Source organism: Setaria italica, chromosome VII, assembly GCF_000263155.2.
Source record: "Setaria italica strain Yugu1 chromosome VII, Setaria_italica_v2.0, whole genome shotgun sequence".
Lineage (NCBI taxonomy): Eukaryota > Viridiplantae > Streptophyta > Magnoliopsida > Poales > Poaceae > Setaria > Setaria italica.
The window spans coordinates 27,141,952-27,164,593 of record NC_028456.1 but is presented as its reverse complement, the minus strand read 5'-3'; the positions used below and the strand labels follow the sequence as shown (position 1 = coordinate 27,164,593).

Genomic DNA, 22,642 nt, shown 5'->3' with positions numbered 1-22,642 from the left:
ACCTTTGTCAAAGAAATTGCGAATAACGAATCCGATTCAGACAAGCACAACCGAATACAGTATTTTGCAGAAGACTGGGAGTGTCAGAATGATGATATGGACAAAGTAAACGTCGAAAGAAAAAAATGGAAAATACCGAGAAATGCCTAAAACAATGCAATTTTATTTTATTTGGTCGAGAAGCTATCTATGAGATTCTATGGAAAAAGTTGCATCTGTAATCATGTCTTGGGGTAAAGGCAGAATGCATGTATGATCTCATCGATATGTCTGTGTGATTTCAATGCAAGGTAAAGGCAGACTTACCTGCTCCAGGAGGCGAAGCTGGAGGGGCTCCCATACTGCTATGCTATAAACTAGTAGAAATCACAGGGTAAAGGCAGAGGGAGAGGTGACATCTTATAAATATGGACGTGACGTGACGAAAATCAGACGAAAACCAATGTGGTTTACGGCCCATATAGCAGTCCAGTGTCAGACCGGCCCAATACTCCCCGTTCCCCAGCCCAGCTACGCGCCACGCCAGCGCAAAAGCCAATTTGGCGTCACGCCGGCGCCTTTTCGAAAACCGGCGGTCCACTGGTCAGGGGAAGAGGAACACACGGGCGGCGACGCCGTCACGATCCGCACCCGCGATTTGCCCCCCTTCTCCGCTTCCCCCCGCCCGTTCGCCTCGCGGGAAATCGCGCGCCGCGACGCCCGGATCGCCTGGATCCGACCGCGGAATCGGCGGGCGGCAGCCTCCCGACCCACCTGCGCGGCCGCTTGGGCGATTCGTCGGCTCAGGTTTCCTTCGCGCCTCTCTGTTTCCTCCAAATTCATGCCGACGCGATGTTCTCCTGCCCGTCCGGGTCCCGCGCAGCGTGGACTCCGCTCCGCCCCTTTTGGTGCTTCTCGGAGGAGGAGATTGAGCGATCTGATGCGATTTTGTGTTTAATTTTTGTCGGTTGCAACCCCTCCCGTTTTCTAGGTTTCTTGTCGCGTCTGGTGGGGTTGGTCGCATAGGTGGTCGCAATGTAGCTGAACGCGTCTGCATCTAGTTTCTATATGAATTCTGTTGGATTCGATAGATCGTTCAGGATGTCGCACTTTTGGCCTCATTGCAGATAATAGACTCGACGTGTGGATCCCTGGAAGTTTGATCTCATTGATTTAGATTGAAGTGCCAACCTTTAGGTCAGTATTGTTTGGCCTCATTGGTGCTAGCTGCCTGCTAGCTGAAGGAAGGTGATGCTGGATGATGCTGAGGGGCTTTGAAAGCATACTGGTTCGAAGTGTTATTCGCCACCATGAGGGTTAACATTGGGCTCATAGTGCCTGTGATGGCACAATACTCTGCGCCCACATGGGCTACTATAGTTGCAGGGCTCTTCACGCTGGTTGCGCTTTCGCTCTCCATGTACCTGATATTCGAGCATCTCTCGGCCTACAACAATCCGGAGGTTTCCAGTTTTTGCTTTTGCGTCCTCTCATCAGTTTTTTTTTATATAATCTTGTTTATCAGTATCATGAAAGCATAATTTTTAATGTTTTGGGTTCTGTTCTACTTGTACAGGAACAGAAATTTGTACTGGGTGTTATCCTCATGGTCCCTTGCTACGCAATTGAGTCGGTAAGGCCTCTATACATTTTATGTATGCGCTACATTATTCCAGCAGCATGTCTAATGTTCTTTTTCTTTGGGGATAGTATATTTCTTTGATAAATCCAAATACGAGTGTTTACTGTGGCATCCTGCGTGATGGTTACGAAGCATTTGCAATGTACTGCTTCGGAAGATATATTACTGCATGTTTAGGTAAGTTATGCACATCAACATTGCTTTCTCGAGAATAGATGTCTGAGACATTGTAACAACCCGTATTTCTTACATGGATCAATCATCTTTGCCTGTGAACCTACATTTAGTGCTGTGGTCTTAGCTGCCGTCTTCTTCTTCTTTTTTGCAAAAGAGTTTCCTCTGCTTTTTAGAAAGTAAATATGTTTGGCACAATCTGTCGCTATATTTTCCAGAGAGCAGGAATGTAACATGCGTTTGAACAATGCGTTTGAACAATGCGTTTTGTTGTCCTCATTTACATACTTGTATGTACGGATGTACCTCTGCAGGTCTGCCACTATGCATTCCAGAACTATATGTGTGTTTTTGTCGCATCAGTGTGTAGTAAATTCCTGGGGGGGAAATTGGAGAAACATAGTCTCATTATCATATCTAGTACACTTAGGCCCTGTTTGTTTGAGATTATAATCCACCTAGATTATATAAGCTAGATTATGGATCATGGGTACTATAGTAAAAGACCACATTGGGACCAGAAATAATCTGAAATAAGCTAGTCTTGGGCAGCTTATTTCAGATTATTTGTGGTCCCAAAGTGATCTTTTACCCTACTACCCTTGGACCATAATCCAACTTATATAATCAAGGAGGGAAACAAACAGGCCCCTAGCATTTGGTGTTCGTTATAAGGTTACATTAGCATTAACAGAATGGAGCCACTGATTCAGAGTGCAAGCATATTTGTTGACAACTTGGAACAAATCTTGTCCAGTGGCAGGCAGTATACTTATATCATTTCACTTGGTAGTCTCAGGATCTGTTTGTCTCTGCTTGCAATTGCTAGATTGTGATGGCACAATCCAATGCTCAACAAACACTTCGATTTCAATTCCAGATTATAGCAATCTTGCTACCTGGGTTTCACCAGCATTTAAAAACCTGCAAGCTGCAGATAAAACAAACAAGCCCTTACATTTCATAATGTATATTGTTCGGTGCAGTTTTCAGATTTTTTTTTTCTTCTCTTCATTTGAGTGTGTTTATTATGGCTGATCAAATGTAGGTGGGGAAGATAAAACGATAGCTTTTTTAAAGAGGGAGGGTGGCTCAGGTTCTGGACAACCTCTACTGCATCATGCCTCTGAGAAGGGAATCATACACCATCATTTTCCTGTAAATTTTATATTGAAACCGTGGAGACTGGGGACGCGGTTCTACCTGATTATCAAATTTGGAATCTTCCAATATGTATTTCCACGAGCCCTTCTTGCAAATTCTTGATTCTGAAAAGTCGAAAATAAAACTTAGTTGCGTTCTTCTACACCTGCAGATGATCATAAAGACCCTAACAGCTAGCTTATCTCTTCTTCTAGAACCTTTTGGTGTCTATTGTGAAGGAGAATTCAATTTACGATGTGGGTAAGACAGTCCTTTCTTTTCTGCCTCTTTGCCTTCAAATTTGAACATTATATCTTCAATCCATTGAATTTTGTTTGAATGAATTGCCACGCCATTTTATTTGCTCCATTCATAGGAAAATATGTTCACATCTTATTTGCTCATTTTCCATTGTGATGAATAAACCAATGCTGAGATAGCTAAATCAGTTATTTTCTTCAACTATTCTCACATTGCTCTATCTCTGTGATGCAGGTACCCTTACTTTGCTGCAGTTCTCAACTTCAGTCAATATTGGGCCCTGTACTGTCTTGTAGCATGGTACACAGCTACAAAGGATGAATTGGCACCTATAAAGCCTCTCGCTAAGTTTCTTTCTTTCAAATCTATAGTATTCTTGACTTGGTGGCAAGGTGTGGTGATTGCAATATTGTATGCTCTGGGCCTTCTTAGAAGTCCTTTAGCCCAGAGCTTGGAGTTAAAATCAAGCATTCAAAACTTCATTATTTGCATAGAGGTATTTATCCTTCTAGGCTGTTTAAATTATCTATCTCAGCTTTATAGCTTAAAAGAAGGGAACGTATCTAGTACAAACCATCTACCCCATGCAACCTTGGAAACTATGAATCAAGGCTACAAAATGCTAATCCAATGGATAGGGTTAGTGGTGGGATTATTTTGCAGTTAAGCCCCCCCACCCACTAGCCACTTTTGCATATCATGTTAGCTTTATAGCTTAAAAGAAGGGAATGTATCTGGTGCAAACCATCTACCTCGTGCAACCTTGAAAATTATGAATCAAGGCCACAAGATGCTAATCCAATGGATAGAGTTAGTGGTGGGATTATTTTGCAGTTAAGCATGCCCACCCGCCGGCCACTTTTGATGCAGCACCTTTTCCATGATATGCAAAAGTGGTCGGCGGGTGAGGGGGCTTAACTGCAAAATAATCCTACCACTAACCCTATCCATTGGATTAGCATCTTGTGGCCTTGATTCATAGTTTCCAAGGTTGCACGGGGTAGATGGTTTGCACCAGATACGTTCCCCTTAAAAGAATCTATTTTCTTTCATGTTTTCCTCCAGGACAGATGGGCATTGCTTCAGCTGTTCACCTCTATGTGTTCCCAGCCAAGCCCTATGCACTTTTAGCTAATCAGTCACCTGGAAACATATCTGTACTTGGGGATTATGTATCCTCTGATCCTGTGGACCCTTTTGAAATTAAGGAAAGCAACCGGCCCACTAAAATGAAGCTTCCACAGTTGGAACCAGATGAGAGAAGCGTGACAAACATAAAAGAAAGTGTTCGAGACTTTGTTGTCGGCAGTGGGGAATATGTAAGTTCTGGGTTCTTTCTTTCTGAGCACTACTGATAAATTCTCTTTATATGTTAGGTTGGGCTTTAAGTTTTTTGAACGAGTGGAACAAATTTTATTTACATATTCAAATATGTTATGTTCTACTCCCTCCATCCCAAATTATTATTCGTTTTGGTTTTTCTAGGTACATAGTTTTTTATATGCACCTAGATATATACTATGTCTAGATACATAGCAAAAGTTATGTATCTAGAAAAGCCAAAACAAGTTGTAATTTGGGACGGAGGGAATATTATGTACTTTATGGGTTATATGGTTAGCAGCATATGTTTGTGAGCATAATCCACGTGCTTTGTCTTTTTTCCCCTCCCCCCTTAGGTGATCAAGGATTTCAAGTTCACTGTTAACCAAGCAGTAAGGCCAGTGGAGAAGCGCTTTGATAAATTGATGAAAAAGAAGGACAAGCATAAGAAAACCCAGGATGACAACTGGGTGAGTGCAGCAACACCAGAGAGACCAATTCGTGGGATTGATGATCCATTATTAAGTGGGAGTGCTAGTGACAGCGGCGTCACGAAGGGCAAAAAACATCACAGAGTTGTGAGCTCGAATGCTGCTATGGACAGCTGGGGAGGTGGTGATCAGGCATCTGATGGGTACGAGATCAGGGGTCGCCGCTGGGCTGTAAAGAACTAACGATTCTACTTTGCAGGATTGGTGAATTCAAACCAACATCACGTTGAAAAAAGACACTGATACGTTTGCTGGTAAACTCGCTGGGAAAGTGCTTCTGCTACAGAGTCTTGTGTAGATAGCTGACAGATAGCCTCTGTGCAGAGGTTACTAATTTTTCTTTTTAAATTTTGGCCAACTCATATTGATATTTGGTATTGCAAAATCTAAGAATGAACTTTTCTTTCTTTAGAGATGGAAGCGCCTCTTCTTGCGTGATTGTCTCCATTGGAACTGATTTTATAGTGTTGTAACATGGAGTACTATAGTCCATGCATACACTGCGTGCATAAGAGAAGCGCCGAAAGTATGCTACCTTGAACGCCAGAATAACAGTGAATAAAACGATGAAATTGTGTTTTTTTATCTCGAGAAATAATGTGTGATCTTAGTATCTGTGTTGCATCTTGCCTGTGTGGAAGTTAATTGTTGTTGTAAAAGAAAACAAGCAAGTAGTAGCTGGTAACAAGCAAGTAGTAGCTGGTGGTGGGCCTGTTTGATTGCTTCACGGGCCAATAAGGCCTAAATCAACATTTGTATGCCAACAGTGCAGTGCAGAAGAGAGAATGGCATCTCTTTTTCTTCAAAACACAGAATAAATTTAGAAAAAAAAATGTAAGTATCCGTGTCGATTCGAGAACTGTAATTTGCGTGTGCCAATTTTACCACAAGGAAACTGAGCTACGCTCGGGAATTACATCAGGAAGTTATTACACGAATCAACCTCAAGCAGCTCAATCAAGATCCAAGAAACACAGAACTCGTATGGTATCGCCCACGCGGCCACAGATCTGCACCAATCGCCTGCTCGCTGACACCCGGGCCTACCACGCGGTGGTCTACCTCTAATCCATACCTCCTGCGCGTGCGGCCCCGGGCCCGCCTGTCCGTCGGTCCACGCTCCACTGCTGTCTCCGCTGTCGCAGGGTCAGCTGAGCCTGTCGTTAGCCGGGGTAGGGACGAGGAGCCATTGCTGATTCCGTTCCCGGAGAATCTCAAGTTGTTTACTCAGGGCAGCCGTACTCAGGCCAGCAAAGCAATTCAGTTTCGCGGGCCAATTTACAGCTCTTAATGGCCCTATTTGCTACTATATGCTGGAGGTTTGACCTCAGAGTACTTTGTAAATACACCAGATCAAATAGCCTTGTGTTGTCTTATTGGACATTATCACATTAATAGTGTGAAATTATTACTATTGTTTACTTGTACACGTAAAAACTAAAGATAATTTGGCCCAAAGGGAGGTGTGCTGTACAATTCAGCCAGGGCTAGCTCCAGGCAGTGGAAGGAAGTACCGGCACGGCATGACCACCCCAACAGCTGATTTCCTCTGCACTTTGCCATCTGGTTTTCCACGCATGGTGCGTGACTACGTACGTAATCCGCACCAACACAATCATAAAAGGCCGACCGACCGGCGGTTTGTTGGCGCCACTCCAAGCAAAGGCACGGCACAAGTGCAAACCTAACTTTACAATCGACAGGAGGTATCCAAACTCCCGATCAATCCAACACACCCTAGATACACGTTCTCGTACTGGACAACCTATCACCCACACACATTTTCACACATTTCTCGACCTCCTGCTCAACCGGTCAACCCTTCATTTCTCTTTTCTCTTTCCTTCATCTCCCGGTCTCCCACCTCCTCCATTTCCTTTTCCCCGGATCCAACGGAGGGGCCGGTGTCCCTAGCTTCGGCGACAGCAGGCGAGGGGTGTGTTGGGGTTGCTCTGTGATGGGCGGGGGTGCGGCAGCGCCGGGGCAGCGGGAAGCTCCCCCGCGGTGAGCGGCGGTGCGCAGTCCTAGGGGCGAGCTCTCTCGCCGAGGAGCGGCGGCGCACAGTATTCGGGCGAGCTCTCCCGCAGAGGATGGCGACACGCGGGCATCCGTGACGAGGTCCCCACCGGGAGTACCGAGGCAAGCTCCCTGCCGCCGCTGACGGCGCTCGGCTAATTTTTTTCTTGTTTTTCCCAAAATTTTTTTCTAAAATTTTCTTCTATATTTTTCTGGAAGCTTTTTCTCACAAATTTTTGTTTCTTTTTTCTTTTGTTTTCAACGCATCTTTCCTAAAGTTTTCTAAAAGTTTCTTCATTTTTTTCCAAATGTTTGTTTTCCAAAACAATCGCTCAATTTTTTCACGAAAGTTTGTTCACAAACTTTTATATGAATTTTTTATCGTTCGTAAAAGTTTTATTGGTTGGATTCCAATTGTTGCCAAACCAAAATCATGGCTTACCAAAATCGAGCATGTTAAAGTTGGGGTAAGTAATTAAAGTACTTCCTTGCCAAAACATGCCAACCAATACTTATTCCTCTCAAGAAGCTTATAGTGACATGCCATAATATTGGCTACAAATATTGGTGTGCTAATTTTTTTTGACAATGAATCAATTGGTAGCCATTTTTTTTAGGATTTGCCTTGATTTTGGCTTGGCAAATATTGGAAGCCAACCAACCAGGTTTAATATTTATTGCTAAAGTCACTTCGCCCGTAAATTCGATTCGCCCCGCAGAAAAGTGACCGGCAGCCCGTTAACTCTTCCAGTCCTCGTCAGTTCTCTCTCACCCAGCAACAGTGGGTGATCTATCCCTACGCAAATGGCCCCATGCGGCTGCGCCGTGCGACGTAAAATTATAACCCAGTCGCTCTCTGAACCCCCATGTGCTACCACCACATCATCACTTCCTCTCGAATCATCTTCAGGCTCGCTCGATCAAGCTAAAGGCGACCAATGGCCAAGGGGACGTTATCCCCCAGCAGGGACGTAGCAGAGCGACGGTTGCAGCGGCAATGACAGCACACTGGACACCTGTGCGCTTGCCCAAGCGTCAGTGCGGAGGAAATCGCTCCTGCTCCTCCAGTCCTCCGTACGTGTTGGTCCCTAATGAATTGTTGGAGCCGCTTGCTAATAAGTGCCTGCAAACCCAGCTCAGGGCTGTGGATCAATGCCTGATCGCGACGCCCTCGACCCTTGTTATCTACTCCAACAAGCATAATCCGTTGATTTCAGTCGATCGGAGTCGGTTCAATTATTATGTGCCTGAACCTGATCTATCGGATGGTCAAAGGGAGTTGGTAGGCAGCTTCGGCCTGGCCCACACAGCCGGTGAACGAAAGCTACGGTCACGATTGAAGGAAAGAAAAAGGTAGATTGGGAGGGGGCCGTCACGTTCCAATCAAAAGGTGCAGCAGGGTTGGGTTGGTTGTTATCTAAGGGGGTGTTGACACCCCTTATTAAAGTTTAACACCTATCACATCGGATGTTTGGATGCTAATCAGGAGTATCAAACATAGGCTAATTACAAAATTAATTGCACAGATGGAGTGTAATTCGCGAGACGAATCTATTAAGCCTAATTAGTCCATGATTTGACAATGTGGTGCTACAGTAACCATTTGCTAATGATGGATTAATTAGGCTTAATAGATTCGTCTCGCGAATTAGCACAGGGTTCTGCAATTAGTTTTATAATTAGCTCATGTTTAGTTCTCCTAATTAGCATCCGAACATCTGATGTGACACTGTTAAAGTTTAGCCCCTCGTATCCAAACAACCCAAAGCGTCCGATCCCCATCCCTTGTTTCCGCCTCTCTCTCTCCCTCCCTCTTGTTTACTACTTGCAGCATGCTAGTACTGATTAGGGCCCTGTTTAGTTCACCCCCAAATCCCAACTTTGACACTATGCAAAAAGAAGATTCCCCATCACATCAAACTTGCGGTACATGCATGGAATACTGAATATAGACGAAATAAAAAACTAATTGCACAGTTTTATTGTACTTTGCGAGATGAATCTTTTGAGCCTAATTAGTCAATATTTGGACAATAATTCATAAATACAAACGAAATGCTACAGTTGCGCTACAGTAATTTTGGTTGTCCAAAGTTGGGCAACTAAACAAGGCCTAGGATTGCTGCAGCTACTGACACCTTCAAGGAAATTAAAAGAGATCAGTGAACAGTGACGGTGTTCAAATTTGCAAGGTGCCACCGGCATGGAGCTTGGCCGCTTGCTCTAGGACATGGGCGTCTTGGCGTTCACTGCTGATGCGTTGCCATGCGTGGGTTCGTGTTCGTCCTGGGGAGGTGTGCGAGGAGCGGGCCAAAACTAATGAAAAGCCGGTAGCCGAGGGTGTTAGCTGCGGAATCGCCGTGGAGGTCTTAAAAAATGGCGGAGTACCCTTTGGCCTTTGCCCTTCATTGCATGGGAATCAGTTGGGGGCGGTCGGTGCTGCCGCCTGCCAACTTTCTCCCAGTCGCACGTAACAGCCGGATGCTCTGACTGACACGGCCCTGGCCGAGCGATTTGGCTGCTGGGCACCAGCATCATACGATCTCAGGCTCAGCTCAGATGTGCGCAGCCTGCGCTGCCGCTCGCCGGCCACTGCCTGTGCCTGTGCTTGGTCGTGCTGGTTCAGCCGTGTGTCTGGCTGTCTGCCCGCCGTGCAGGTGCCGGTGCAGGCAGATTGGTTCTTCGTCCTTTTCTTATCTTTTTTCTTGAGGAAGAAGAGGCGTTGCTACTTTTCCAGGAGCAGAGAAGCCGGTGGCGTTTTCGGAAAGAGCCAGCAAAACTTTATCCTATCGTTGTGCTGTTTGGCAGTTTGGCACCTGTACACTGTAGTACTGTACCCATTTCAGTTTGTATACTGAGGTGGACCGTGGACGTACACGGAGATGCCTTTGTATAACTAACTGCTGTTCCCCAAATATCCCTTCATCCTCGTGCCATTAAAAAAGAGGTTCAGTGGCCACCGACCTCCGCGCTCCGCGACTCGTCAAGCGTGGAAAGTTGCGAAGTAGTCACACATATCCCTCCCAATGCAGTGGAAGTTCCAGCAAAACTGCCTCGTGTCATGTCAAGTTTGGTCAAGCACTCAAGCAATTCAGGAAATGTTGTCGTCGACTGCCCATCGTTTCGTTTTGCTTCAAAAACTACAGCCTTTTGGCCGTGCCACACACTCGCTACTGAATGAAGCCTTGACCACCTCAAAACGGCTACACATTTATAAGCTTCGAGACACCACATGGCCAAGTGCTTGGTGCAAACAGTCATAGAGAATGATCATGTTCTATCTCCTCCCCCCCCCCCCCCCCCCCCCTTTTCTTTTTGCGGGTACTGTAGCAGTATCTCATTACGTGTGCTATCAGGTTAGTTGTTAGCGTCTCACTTTCTTCTCACAAGAAAAAAAAAGATAAGCCAAAAAAAATTAGGAGGAATGGATATATCTTCACCATATTTCCCTTTCGCTCAATTGTCCACTTCTACTTTGTCATTTCATCATTGCTCTTTCTGGCAGAATTTTGGCTTTGTCTTTGTCGTCTTGGTTGTGGAGGAACATATGCTAATATGCTGAATTGGATGTTGTAGAATTTAGCTGAAATTCCTGAACAGTGCCTCGTACTGTTGTTTAGTTACAGATACTGCAAACCATGGACAGGTACGGCATCATAGAGCATCGTATTTTTCCAGATGAATATTCGTCCGCCATTTCCAAAAGGAAAAAAAAAACAGTGTCTGGGATCAATAAGTCATGCTTCCTTGATCTAGAAGAAGAAAAGGCCAGTCCGAAAAGGATCTTTCAAAGCTTATTAAAGTCATTGACAGGACAGGTTCTCCATTACACTGGACGATCCATCTATCACTCTGCCACTCAAAATAGTCTAGCTGAGTTTACTCTCCAGCAGTGAAAGGGAGCATGCATAACTGAATTCATGACACAACTTAAAAAAATCACTGTTAGCAACAGATTGTACAAAAAAAAATGTTTATTTGTCGATGAGTCTTGAGATTAGCACATTCTGACAGCTGGAAATTAGAAACCTGAGCATTTTTGGAGTGAAAAAAATGGTGCAGGGGACAGAGTTACCCTCTGGATCGCGGCTGTTTTTCTACTGCAAGCTGGCACGAACCCAAGCACAGTCCGCCAGCATGCATGTGTGCGATCTTTGCGTGCGAATCCCAACAACTTTTCTTTTTTACCCAAAGAATACTCAGATGCATGCTTTTTGTGTGGCACTAGCCTACACCACTGTCAACAAGCTTTTTGTAGCCAATGATGGCACTGATCCAGATCGAAATTTCCTCTTGCATGTTCCACGAATCCAATCCACATGAAACTCAGCTCCAGGTCTACAACACAGATCGAGTCCATTTGAGCACACCTTTTGTGTGGCACAAGGGAAGGCGATCGAGTCAGGCACGACATCGATCGGCCTGTCTGTTGGGATGGGATCGGATCCAAGGACACACGCACCCAAACTTCACGTGGACTGTTCCTGCAGGCGTTTTTCTCTGGGCCGGCCAATGGCATGCTCGAAATCTGCTCATGCATCCCCTGGTTTTGATGAGACGTGACATGATTGGCATTCAGCGCGTCCTAAACACAGAGCAGAGTCACCCACTTGCAACGCTTCTTCCGGGATGGACGGATGGTACAAAGCGTAAAACCCTGAACCACACAAGAAAATACTGCTCCCTCCCACATTTTTCATCAAACGTTGGTCAAATTTTTACATGTGTGTATACTTAATGTGTAAAGGTGGCATGAATATATTTGTATTTTAAAGATCTTTTAATAAATTACGTTGATTTTTAGCAATTGATGACTAGGCATGAAAACGGTCGAAAACGAAATCATAATGTAGAAAACAAAAGCAGGACGGTCGGGATTTTTCCACATTTATGGAAATAAACTACTATGAAAATGGTTTAGAATGATATTAAAATTAGTTGAATCTGACAATTTTTATATTTTTACTAAAAACAAGAACAGTCGAAAACGAAATCACAATGTAGAAAATGAAAACGGTCGGTATCCCGACTGTTTAAGAAATTGATGGTCAAAATGTACCTGTAAAGATCTTTTCAAATCCTAATACACCTGTACTTAAAACTAAACGAGGGGAGTAATATGTTTAAGTGGCATGAAAGAGATATTGATGGAAATCACAAGGGCAAAAATATGCCATCTCATCAGCATTAAGCACGAAATAGCCTGCACATTAAATGCGCTCGTAATAAAAAATCATGGCTGGTGATTAGAGCCTTCTGCAACGGTAAAAATCTGCATAATTGCTTTGTTACCCCACCATAGCCTGCACTATGAGTAACTTTTTTCCCTAATGTGACTGATCAGGCACTACTGGACACCATCATGTTGCTCACTAGCCACCAACTCACTCGCAAAGAGACACCCACAGAACATGCCAGATCGATCCACAAAGCAAAATAACAAAAAGTATAAATAAAGTAATACTAATAATTGCGTGCTAATCCCACTTGTTACCCAAAACGAACAGGCGCAGGAAATTTAAAAATTAAAAAACGGTTGCCAGCATGCGAAGATTCCTCTGGTGTTTTCTCGCTGTATTTTTTTTTGGTTTAGTTGCTGGGCCATTTCTTGTTGCACTATGCCCCCTGAAACCTCGCGTTTTCTCAGTTACATCCCCCTGGTTCGCCGCCTCCTGTTCTTCTCTTCTCGTTCACTTGCTTCCCATTCCGAGTGCCGCCCGCCACCCGGCTAAAGCTTCTGTCCGCCTCCACCGCCGCCTCGCGTCCCTCCCCGCGGGCGGCGAGTTGCACGCTCGCTTCGTTGGAAGGACGCCGAGGAGGCCGGCCGAGAAGGGGAGGCCCCGTGTTCGAGGAGCCGCGGGCGCGGGGAACAGAGGCGGCGTACGTGAGCGCCGTGAGCGCGCGCGTGCGCGGTGTGCGTGTGCGCCGTACGCGTTCGTGCGTGAGAGCAGCAGCAGCAGGAGGAGGGCATGGGGTCGAGGCGGCGGCGGCAGCACCACCACCACGGCCGGTGGGTGGTGCCCGCCGTGGCGCCGGCCGTGGCGGCGTTCGCGGCGGCGGGGCTGCTGCTCGTCGTCGTCGCGTTCCACTGCTTCCTGTCGCCGCCGCTCGGCGACGGCGGCAAAGGCAGCGGCGCGCGCGTCGTCCGGCGCCCGAACCCGCCGTTCCTGGTACGCTTCCTATGATTCTGTCGTCCGTTCACGAATGGTCAATTTGTGTTGGTCGCCGATTCTGTCCTGCTCCCTCGCTTGACGCGGGTTCCTGTTCTTCTCTCCCCCCTTCTGTTTCTCCGAGCAGTTGAACAAGCCAGCGGAGGTTGCCAGGAGTGTAATCGGCGCCGTGGATTTCGCTGTTCCTGTGAGTGCGGAATTCCGTGTTTGGTTCATAAATCCTTTCGTTGCTCGGGGGAATTGCGCGGTGATTTCATTGAATTCGTGGTGTTTTGCAGAGCGGCGGGAGCAAGCTCGGGGAGGAGCTCTGGGAGTCGAAGGCGGCGGGCAACTTCTTCGGCTGCAGCAACGCGACCAAGAAATTCGCCGGTACGCGTCCCCCGCGACATGTCGATTTCTTTTCGTCTACGAAACGTTTCGCTTCGGGGACGAATTGACGCTGCGCGTGTGCTGGGTGGCAATAAAAGCTTACTTTTCTTCTGTATGGTTGGATATAGATGCCAAGGCTGTGACGAAGTCGGACCGTTACCTGATGATCGCGACGAGCGGCGGACTGAATCAGCAGCGAACAGGGGTAAGAGGAGACAGACTGCCAATTGAACAGTGCTTGTTGCTGTGGTTAAAAAATATCATTGGCTATCTGATTGTGCTGTGGTTAAAATTTAAGAAAGTTATACCGTGGTTCCAGTACACGCATAGGCTATCTGAAATCTTATGCTGGTTGTCTAATGTCCGTGCGTGCCTATGTTTGACAAGTTATGAGGTTTACGAGCATGTACTGATGTACATGCTACCATTGTAGTTGTAGCTCAGAACCCATTTTCGTCAGCTGTACGCTTCCAGCGTGTACCAGTTGGTCATTTACTCCAACTACTCTTTGATACGATCGGCATTCGGCAATCAGCCAGTCACTCCTGTACTCCAACCACTTTGTTTCGTTGGCCCCCTACGCCACTACGCCCGTGCATTTCTGTCTTTTGTTGGTATGCTCCAACTACTTTTCGACGCCCTTAGTGACTGGCTGGCTGCATCTGTGAATTAGTTTCATTTGCTGCCAATTGTCACCTGCACAACTACTCTGTTAGGAAATGTGTAAGTAATGCTTACTTGCCAATTCTGTTTGTGAATAATCTTTACAAGTGCTCATTTTATCATATTTATTAGGATGCTGTGCCTTGTGGTTGACCGATATTTCCTAGTATTTGTGTTGGTGGCAGATGTACTCCTGTTCTGTGTTACCATATCTAATTAGTACTAACTATGTTCTTTCTTGAGTACTTATTATCATTGGGTATAGACTATAGACCTAAACTCAAATAGCCTTTGGTTGCTCTCTTTTTTAGTTATATGTTAGCATAACTTAAACAAAAACATAATTACATTTACACTAAAGTATTTTGTTTATTTATTTCCAAAATTTTAAAAGGTTGACCACGTTTGTTCTATGCATCTTACAAGCTAGTTTAATGTGTGTGAGCTCAACTCTGGCATTGATCTTTAATAATGGGGGAATAAAGTAAATGTAACAAAGAGATTCTTCTCTTCGAACATCATTTGTTTTGTAATGATGATTTGCCAATTTATCTTTTGATTGATTCTTTCACCGAACATGACGGGATAATTACGCAACTTATCTTATTTCCAGATCATAGATGCTGTTGTTGCAGCCCGCATACTGAATGCAACACTTGTCATTCCAAAGCTGGATGAAGAATCCTTCTGGAAAGACGCGAGGTCAGAATCATTAACCTCTCTCTTGTTTGTTACAGCAAAGTGCCTTCTTCTAATCTTGAGTTCTGAATTGCAGTGACTTCGCAGAGATATTTGATGTCGATTCATTCATATCCTCACTCTCGAATGATGTAAAGGTCATACGACAATTACCTGATAGGAATGGGAAAACACGTTCACCGTATAAGATGCGTATTCCTAGAAAGTGTACTCCAAAATGCTACGAGAACCGAGTGCTACCTGCTCTTCTAAAAAAACATGTAAGCATCACGGTTTTTGAAATTGACGTGTTTCCTTACATTTGGCATTTTCTGCTAAAAATGCTCATTTCTGACATCACTATCCACATACAGGTTGTTCAATTGACAAAATTTGACTACAGAGTGTCCAATAGGCTAGAGACTGATCTTCAAAAACTTAGGTGTAGAGTCAATTATCATGCACTGCAGTTCACAGATCCTATCCTAAAAATGGGCGAATTGCTTGTCCGAAGAATGAGGGCGAGAAGTGGGCGCTTCATTGCTCTTCACCTAAGGTGATATTATATAACCATTTTTTGTGCCAACATCTGCATTGCACGTATAGTATATGCTAACCATTGCCCCACATACTGACAGATTTGAGCCTGACATGCTTGCTTTCTCTGGTTGCTACTATGGGGGTGGAGACATTGAGAGAAGAGAACTCGGTGAGATTCGTAAGAGGTGGAAAACCCTGCATGTAAGAGAGTACTATGCTATTACCTAGTGATCCTTCTACAAGTATCACAGTTTTAGATTTTTGTTGTAACACATTTGAAAATATGTACAGGCAAGTAACCCAGACAGAGAACGACGGCATGGTAAATGCCCTCTAACACCAGAGGAAGTCGGCCTCATGCTTAGAGCACTGGGATTCGGGAAGGACGTACATGTATATGTTGCATCAGGAGATGTATATGGAGGCGAGGAAACATTGGCACCTCTGAAAGCACTGTTCCCAAACTTTCACTCAAAGGAGACTCTAGCAAGCAAGGAGGAGTTGGCACCTTTCTTACCATATTCATCTCGCATGGCTGCTCTTGATTTTATTGTGTGTGATAGGAGCGATGTTTTTGTGACAAACAACAATGGCAACATGGCCAGAATGTTGGCTGGTCGAAGGTATATTATTTCTTTTCTGTTATTGTCTTGTGTCAATATAAATTCAATGACAATTGATTGACCAAAGTAAAATTGCTTTATGTCTTCCTTACAAGGAAATGATAATTGACTGATAAATTGTGGGTTTCAGGAGGTATTTTGGGCACAGGAGGACCATAAGGCCCAATGCTAAGAAACTGTACTCACTATTTCTGAATCGAACCAGCATGAGTTGGGACAGATTCGCATCCAAAGTTCAGACATTCCAAAAGGGATTCATGGGGGAGCCCAATGAGATTAAACCAGGAAGGGGCGAATTCCATGAGCATCCTATGGATTGCATTTGTGCAAAATCAAAGGGAAAAACTGGACAGAGCAGGCCTCACCAAAGTAAACGTGCTGGAGAAGCTGTGGAGAACCTTTCTAGTGATGGAGACCTCGACTGGAGGGATTTGGACTATGTAGAGCATACACCATTGGGCAAGGATACATCTAATGAATCCGAATCAGATGATATTCGTGTTGGTGGATCAGACATTCCCGAATTGGAGGACATGATGTCAGACTAGATACTTACAGATAGATATTTATAAATAGGTTTGTTTTTCTTTTCATAGGGCTTGGTGATAAATTATTTGGTTGACAGAAGGTGCTGCATAGTTTATCTTTTCTCCTGTTTATTTCTTGGGGACTTCTAGAAGACAGTATGAGTTTTTTGCTGGCCCGACAAAGAAGAAAGGCCAGTGAGGGCTTCCTGCAGAAAAGACAGGTAAATATGAAATTCTTGAAGCAAGCAAATGCCATTTGGTATCAATACACTTGATTATCTGAAAAATGGAAGTTGCCAGTCACAGAAGTTTTATGTTTTACTCTCATCATGTAACTTCACTTTATCATATCTTCGATATTGACATGCTCTGTCGTGTTCTAATGCAGGGGAAGCCTTCAGTTGAGTATGAGGAAAACAACTGTACAGTGTTTGATTGGTCCTCAAGTAATGAAGTAATGCTGATTGGTAAATTAAAAGACTTTTTTCCCTCATGGTTCTTCTTCCTTATAGTTTGTACCGTAAATAGATGCTACAGAAGTAGCCTCTTTAAGCGTTTACTGTGTAGCGTTATAACTAGTAGAATTTGCTGGGTTTTAGTATTTATTCTTGTCCTTTTTTTATGACAGAATAAATGTCTGTTATCAATTTTGCTGTCCTTCATTGAAATCTGTATATATAACTTGTAACATGAGAATGAAAAGGAGATTTTGCCGTTGCCTTACCGTCTTTTTTTAGAGAGAGAGGCATCAATGTGCTGGTTCCCTGATTATTTCCTCGACATGTTCATTGGTTTGACCTGTCAAGTGTTTGAGTGCGCCGAATGTTTCTTCAGACTATTCGTTGAAAAAATGGTTTCTTCAGGCTGTTCTTTACAAGCCAATATTATCCACGGTCAGCATGATCACTCTGTTCATATCTTGAACAGCTTTTGATGAAACGTTGCTTGGTGTTCCATCGCACATGGATGCAGAATTACATGTGCAAGTGGAGCCCTCCATGCAGTCCTCGTTTGTTCTTTGATTTAGATGTATCGAAGCCTCAAGGGACTTTGTACTCAACAACACTTTTGGGCTTGTGTAGATAAAATGCAACACTTTTGAGTTCCACGACGTTGATCAAAATGTCAGCGACTCCACTTGTGGCACACATCGACTGCGAGTGTACGAAGCCGAGGGAAGCGGCTTGGTTTGGGCGGCAGAGTCCGGACGCCTGCTGCACACGGCACAGGGACGTGCGTCCCCGCGAACGACGGCACGGCACCCTGCAGCCAGCCGGCCCTGCGTTTCTTCCTCGTCATCCGCTCGGCTCAACGCTACTCGGCCGGTCCCCGCCCGCTTCTCCGTGCCCGGCGCTGGCAGTGTCAACAGAATTGGAGATTGGCGTCGGTGCTTGTGGCTTTGTGAGTAACTCCCTCATTCGCCTTCGTTTCACTTTCACCCGTAGCAGCAGTACGGAGTAGTAGCATGCGGCGATGATGTTCGGGAGTGTGACATGATGGGTTTGGCCTAGGAAGGAGTTTCTGGGCCAGGCCGGGCGGGGCCGGCAGTTCTCTGGCTGTGTAATTTCAGAGTTTCTGGGCCGAATTCAGACCTGAGCAAAATAGGCACGGTCTGGCCCGGCTCATAATCCTTGTAGGTCCCGGGCTCGGTGACAGGAAACTGGACCCCAAAAGGTTTTTTTATTTTTTTATTTAAAAAGAATACGAGGCTTGAGCCCGGTCGGAAAAACGGCCCATCAGGACTATTTCACTATTTGTGCCGCCCATCAATACTATTTGTGCCGAAAATCCGATTAAAGTAATTGTCTGAAACAAAAAATCTAGACTGAGAAATGACAATCTTCGTCCAGGCCGCTGGTGGAATCAAAAGAATTGAGGAGAAATCGCATGAGTGGCTGCATGAGCTAGATATATGCACTATTGATAGAAATGCAGCAGCCTTTCAAACAAAATAATGATAGAAATGGAGCAGCAGCCTTTATTTAAATTTCCAATCACATCTAGTAATCTATCAGTACGTGCACCCTTCTATCTGCAAGGGAAAACATCTGTTCGTTGAAGGATCTCTCTACATTTTCCGACTTGAACAATGAACATGCATACATACATATATCGTAAGGATATGCATCTATTTTGTAATAAGGATCTACATTTCCGACATGACCGAGGCTTAAAGGAATCGCTCCCTCTCATCGCCCACTTGGACGAGCGTACTCTTTTTTTCAAAACATGGAATTATTTCTGACCTCTGCAACCGCACTTAGTCTAGTTCTTACAGCAAATTTAGCTTCAAAAGCTGATCACCAACATAAAAATAAAAGTTCATCAATTTTAAGCGAAATCATAAGCATAGTCTATTATTGCTTCTCCATCTGTTTTTGACGAAGATATCTAAAGCAATGACTTCCAGCACTTTGCTTGCCGCACGGACTACTTCCCTAGTATCTTCACGTTGCAATAGGGACCAAAACTGCAACCAATAAGCTCCCCTTAATACAACCAGCATAAAAGAGGTGAACCTTTTTCTCAAAAACTATATCATTATGAGTACACCAAATCACCCACATAAGAGTAGCAACCCCCCACATAGATCAACCTTCTTGTCTTATTTTCTATGCTCGTTAACCAATTTCGCAGCATATGATTTATTGACTAGGTGGGGTTAACCCAGTAGCTATATTAACAACTCTCCAAATTGTCTTAGCATGTTGACAATAAAAAAAGAGGTGGCTAATTGTTTCATTATGATCACAGAAGCAACATTTTTTGCTCCCAGACTAGTTCCTCTTCGCTAGGTTATCCTTCGTGAAAATAACGCCTCGTTAAAGGTACCAAAGAAGATTTTTATTTTTAGAAGCTAGCTTCCATATAAATTTATTAATAAAAGGAGTATCCTGGATTATGAGATATTGATACCTAGAGCTTACAGTAAAATTGCCATGTCTATGCAAATCCCAGGTAAAATTATCCCTTCCGTCAGAAAGATGGTAGGAAGCTATTTTAGCTACAAGGTTATACCAAGCAGCCAATTTATCCCCAACTAAAACTCTTCTAAAATATATATTCCATAATGTCTGGTTTATAACATTTGCCACTGTAGCATGGACTGTTATATATACGTGCTCATGCTTCCTTAAAACCGTAGACGGTTTATAATCTGCTCACAGGGCGCCCTCGGCATCATGTGGACTGTCATCGTCGTGCTCGCTGGCCTCGCCCTCGGGTGTGGCGCCGTCGACAACGCCGGCGGGGAGCTCGTTTTCGACGTCGTGGACCACGGGGCGAGAGGCGACGGCATCACGGACGACACCAAGGTACGTAGGCGCGCGTGCCCGTGCGCGTCATCTTCTTGGTCCGACGGCGCAGGCCGGACGTGCTCACGTTTGCTTCGGTGGTGTGTCTCTGCTCTCTGGTTTCGATCTCTCAAGGCGTTCGAGGCCGCCTGGACCGCGGCGTGCGGCGCCAAGGCCCCGTCGGCGTCGATGGTCGTGCCGCCGCAGAGATCATTCCTCGTCGGCCCCGTCAGCTTTCAGGGGCCATGCGCCTCCGAAAGAATCACCGTGCAGGTACGTGCCCTTCGACAACACCTTGTTAAAAACTGGTCAACAAGCGCGCGGCAGAAACATGACAAAGCAGATTTTTTTTAATGTTTTCTAAACACTTCTCATCTGTTGACCATAAATGATATCAACAGTCAAACTTATTAAAAAATGTTTGACTTTGTACTGAAACATGCTGGCTTACTGTTGGCACAGATCCAGGGCAACATTGTGGCGCCACCATCGACGGCGGCGAACACATGGACCAGTGTTAGAAACAACTACTGGCTGATGTTCAGTCGCGTGGCTCAGGGTGACCGGCAACGGCATGCTCGACGGCAACGGCCAAAGCTGGTGGATCAGGACTCAGGAGATGCGGCGATGTCGTGAGTGCCATCACGCTTTACATGCTTTTCTACAAGCAAAAACATCTACCAATTCAAGCACCTAATTTTTCTGTCTCATTTTCTCCCCCCACTTCCACAGGATTGCGTTCAATCTGCACCGACGGTATGTAATGTAATGTCGTTCAAATCTTCATTTTCTTTTCCCTGTCTCTCGTTGAAACTTGAATACCGAGGTGTGAATGCCTCTCTGCATCAGGCGTTGAAGCTGGTGAAGTGCAACAACCTGGAGGTGAGCCAGTTGAGCAGCAAGGACAGCCCGCAGGATGCACATCGCCATCCTTGAGAGCAGCGGCGTCAACGTGTGGGGGCTCAACATCACCGCGCCGGGGAGCAGCCCGAACACGGACGGCGTCCACATCGAGCAGAGCCAGAATGTGCAGGTCACCAACTCCAGGATCTGCACCGGCGACGACTGCATCTCCATGAGCTCCGGGAGCCGCTTCGTCACCGCCGACGGCATCGAGTGCGGTCCTGGCCACGGAGTAAGGTAACCGATCGATGTGATGGGACTACTGGAAGGACAATACCGTACTGCGTGTTCTAACACATGATATGTATATATCTTCACCCAGCTAGCACCTATGGTTTTCGTGTTGGGCAGTATTGGGAGTCTGGGCAAGAATGGTGATACGGCCGCCGTGGAGTTCATCGACGTGAAGAATGTTCACTTCATCAATACCATGAACGGAGCCAGGATCAAGACATGGGAGGTAAACCGAAAACCGTGAATTTCTTTTCTTGTAAACAACCCAACACTTAAATTTGTGGGCAGAATGTCAAGGCTGTGTTTGTTGTTTTTCTTTTCATTTCTTGCTTCATAGGGTGGACAAGGGTACGCAAAATCCATCTCATTCACCAACATAGAGTTCGACAACGTGGACAACCCCGTGCTCATCGACCAATTCTACCGAGACCGCTCTGTCGCCGTACGGTGTCTCATCTCGCCATAAGCTCCAACATTTCTTATTTCTCATCAAGAGAATAAATTGAAGACGCGTACACTCTACTTGTCTACCACACACCACACTGCTAGCTTAAAAGCAACTGATGCCTGCGGATGTCGTGGGTTTGCAGCGGGCCGTGGCGATCAGCAACGTAACGTACAGCAATCTGAAGGGGACCTCGAGCCGGGCAACCGCCGTGGCGTTCGACTGCAGCGACGGCGGCAGCTGCACGGACATCCACGTCGAGTCCATGAACATCACGGGGCCAGGTGGGGCAGCAAACAGTCGCCCGCTGCCGGAACGCGCAGGTAGCCATCTCCGGATCAGTTTACCCAGAGATCCCGTGCCGCAGCTAAGTAGACAGGGAAGGTTTGCAGTGCGCTGGCATGAAGAGTAGCCTAACCTATCGAGGTCTTTTCATCAAAAAAGAAAGTTGTAGCATGTCGAGTTAGATCATGTTTCCGAGCAGCTCCAAAAAGGCAGCGCATCTAGCCCCATGTCTCCGAAATCCGACGCCTGCTGGGTGCGCTGCCTGGACCAGGCAGCTCCTGCCAGGAAGTGGGCGGCGCAAGCGGCGTCGGCGTCGGCGCGCTGTGAGTTTACGGCCGCCGCAGCGGCGCGAGACGCCGCGGATGCGTCACGGACGGCCCAGACGAATCCTCGATGCCCTTGTTGCTATGGCGAGAGATGAGGCCTTCGTCGGTGATCCGGGTGTTCTTCGTCCTCCCATCGGTCTTGTTGCAGATCGCTGAGGAACGGTAGGTAAACCCTGAAGCCCTCCACCCGCACAGCCGAGGGCTCTGTAGCATGGCGGCCATGCTCACCTCGATCGAGTTGGGCTTGTTCGATATCTTACTTTGAGATGGACTAGAAATCGAATGGTTGATCTTATATATATCTTCTCCTGTCGGTCAGTTCCCAGCTTGTTAAGTTCTTCCAGCGTCCTCCGCCGATCCCATAAAAGCAAGGAAACCAACAAAAAAAAAAAGGAAACGATCAAACGAAGGTTCGATGATCGCCCAGGATCCTTTCTTCGTACGCTTCTTCTCGCATAGAACCCCCCCCCCAAAACCTGTGTAGGAATGAGTTGGGATCGTGATCATCCCAATGGAGTCGGCGGGAATGTGCGAATTCTATTGCAAATGGATGCCCA

At 45.8% G+C, this 22,642-nt stretch overlaps 3 protein-coding genes across 3 annotated transcripts; all 3 read left to right on the top strand.

Moving 5' to 3' along the window:
* Positions 1–579: 579 nt before the first annotated feature.
* On the top strand, positions 580–5,598 carry LOC101757775 (protein LAZ1). Its single transcript, XM_004976443.3, has 9 exons — positions 580–786; positions 1,107–1,442; positions 1,556–1,612; positions 1,690–1,798; positions 2,844–3,028; positions 3,111–3,199; positions 3,434–3,695; positions 4,270–4,518; positions 4,879–5,598. Exons 2-9 carry the CDS (start codon positions 1,290–1,292, stop codon positions 5,194–5,196), a joined length of 1,422 nt encoding a protein of 473 aa, XP_004976500.1. The 5' UTR covers positions 580–786; positions 1,107–1,289; the 3' UTR covers positions 5,197–5,598.
* A 7,091-nt stretch (positions 5,599–12,689) lies between these two features.
* Positions 12,690–17,323, top strand: LOC101757376 (uncharacterized protein At1g04910). The gene is made up of 11 exons (XM_004976441.4): positions 12,690–13,199; positions 13,327–13,386; positions 13,478–13,568; positions 13,697–13,773; positions 14,845–14,933; positions 15,007–15,190; positions 15,284–15,465; positions 15,548–15,650; positions 15,741–16,072; positions 16,203–16,820; positions 16,988–17,323. The coding sequence occupies exons 1-10, from the start codon at positions 12,999–13,001 to the stop codon at positions 16,618–16,620; spliced, it is 1,737 nt and encodes a 578-aa protein (XP_004976498.1). The 5' UTR covers positions 12,690–12,998; the 3' UTR covers positions 16,621–16,820; positions 16,988–17,323.
* Positions 17,324–19,781: 2,458 nt separating this feature from the next.
* Positions 19,782–21,845, top strand: LOC101768878 (probable polygalacturonase At3g15720). Its single transcript, XM_012847480.1, is given in 10 exon segments — positions 19,782–19,913; positions 20,028–20,165; positions 20,355–20,408; positions 20,625–20,648; positions 20,742–20,807; positions 20,809–21,032; positions 21,147–21,255; positions 21,367–21,465; positions 21,620–21,769; positions 21,771–21,845. Coding segments are annotated over 10 exon segments (1,071 nt in total).
* The last annotated feature ends 797 nt before the right edge of the window (positions 21,846–22,642 follow it).

Coding starts and splice junctions, on each gene's coding strand:
- LOC101757775 (XM_004976443.3), top strand. CDS start 1,290: ATGAGGGTTAACATTGGGCTCATAGTGCCTGTGATGGCACAATACTCT. Junction 1,443..1,555: donor CGGCCTACAACAATCCGGAG/GTTTCCAGTTTT, acceptor CTACTTGTACAG/GAACAGAAATTTGTACTGGG. Junction 3,029..3,110: donor AATTTGGAATCTTCCAATAT/GTATTTCCACGA, acceptor CTACACCTGCAG/ATGATCATAAAGACCCTAAC.
- LOC101757376 (XM_004976441.4), top strand. CDS start 12,999: ATGGGGTCGAGGCGGCGGCGGCAGCACCACCACCACGGCCGGTGGGTG. Junction 13,774..14,844: donor TGAATCAGCAGCGAACAGGG/GTAAGAGGAGAC, acceptor TCTTATTTCCAG/ATCATAGATGCTGTTGTTGC. Junction 15,466..15,547: donor TTCATTGCTCTTCACCTAAG/GTGATATTATAT, acceptor ACATACTGACAG/ATTTGAGCCTGACATGCTTG.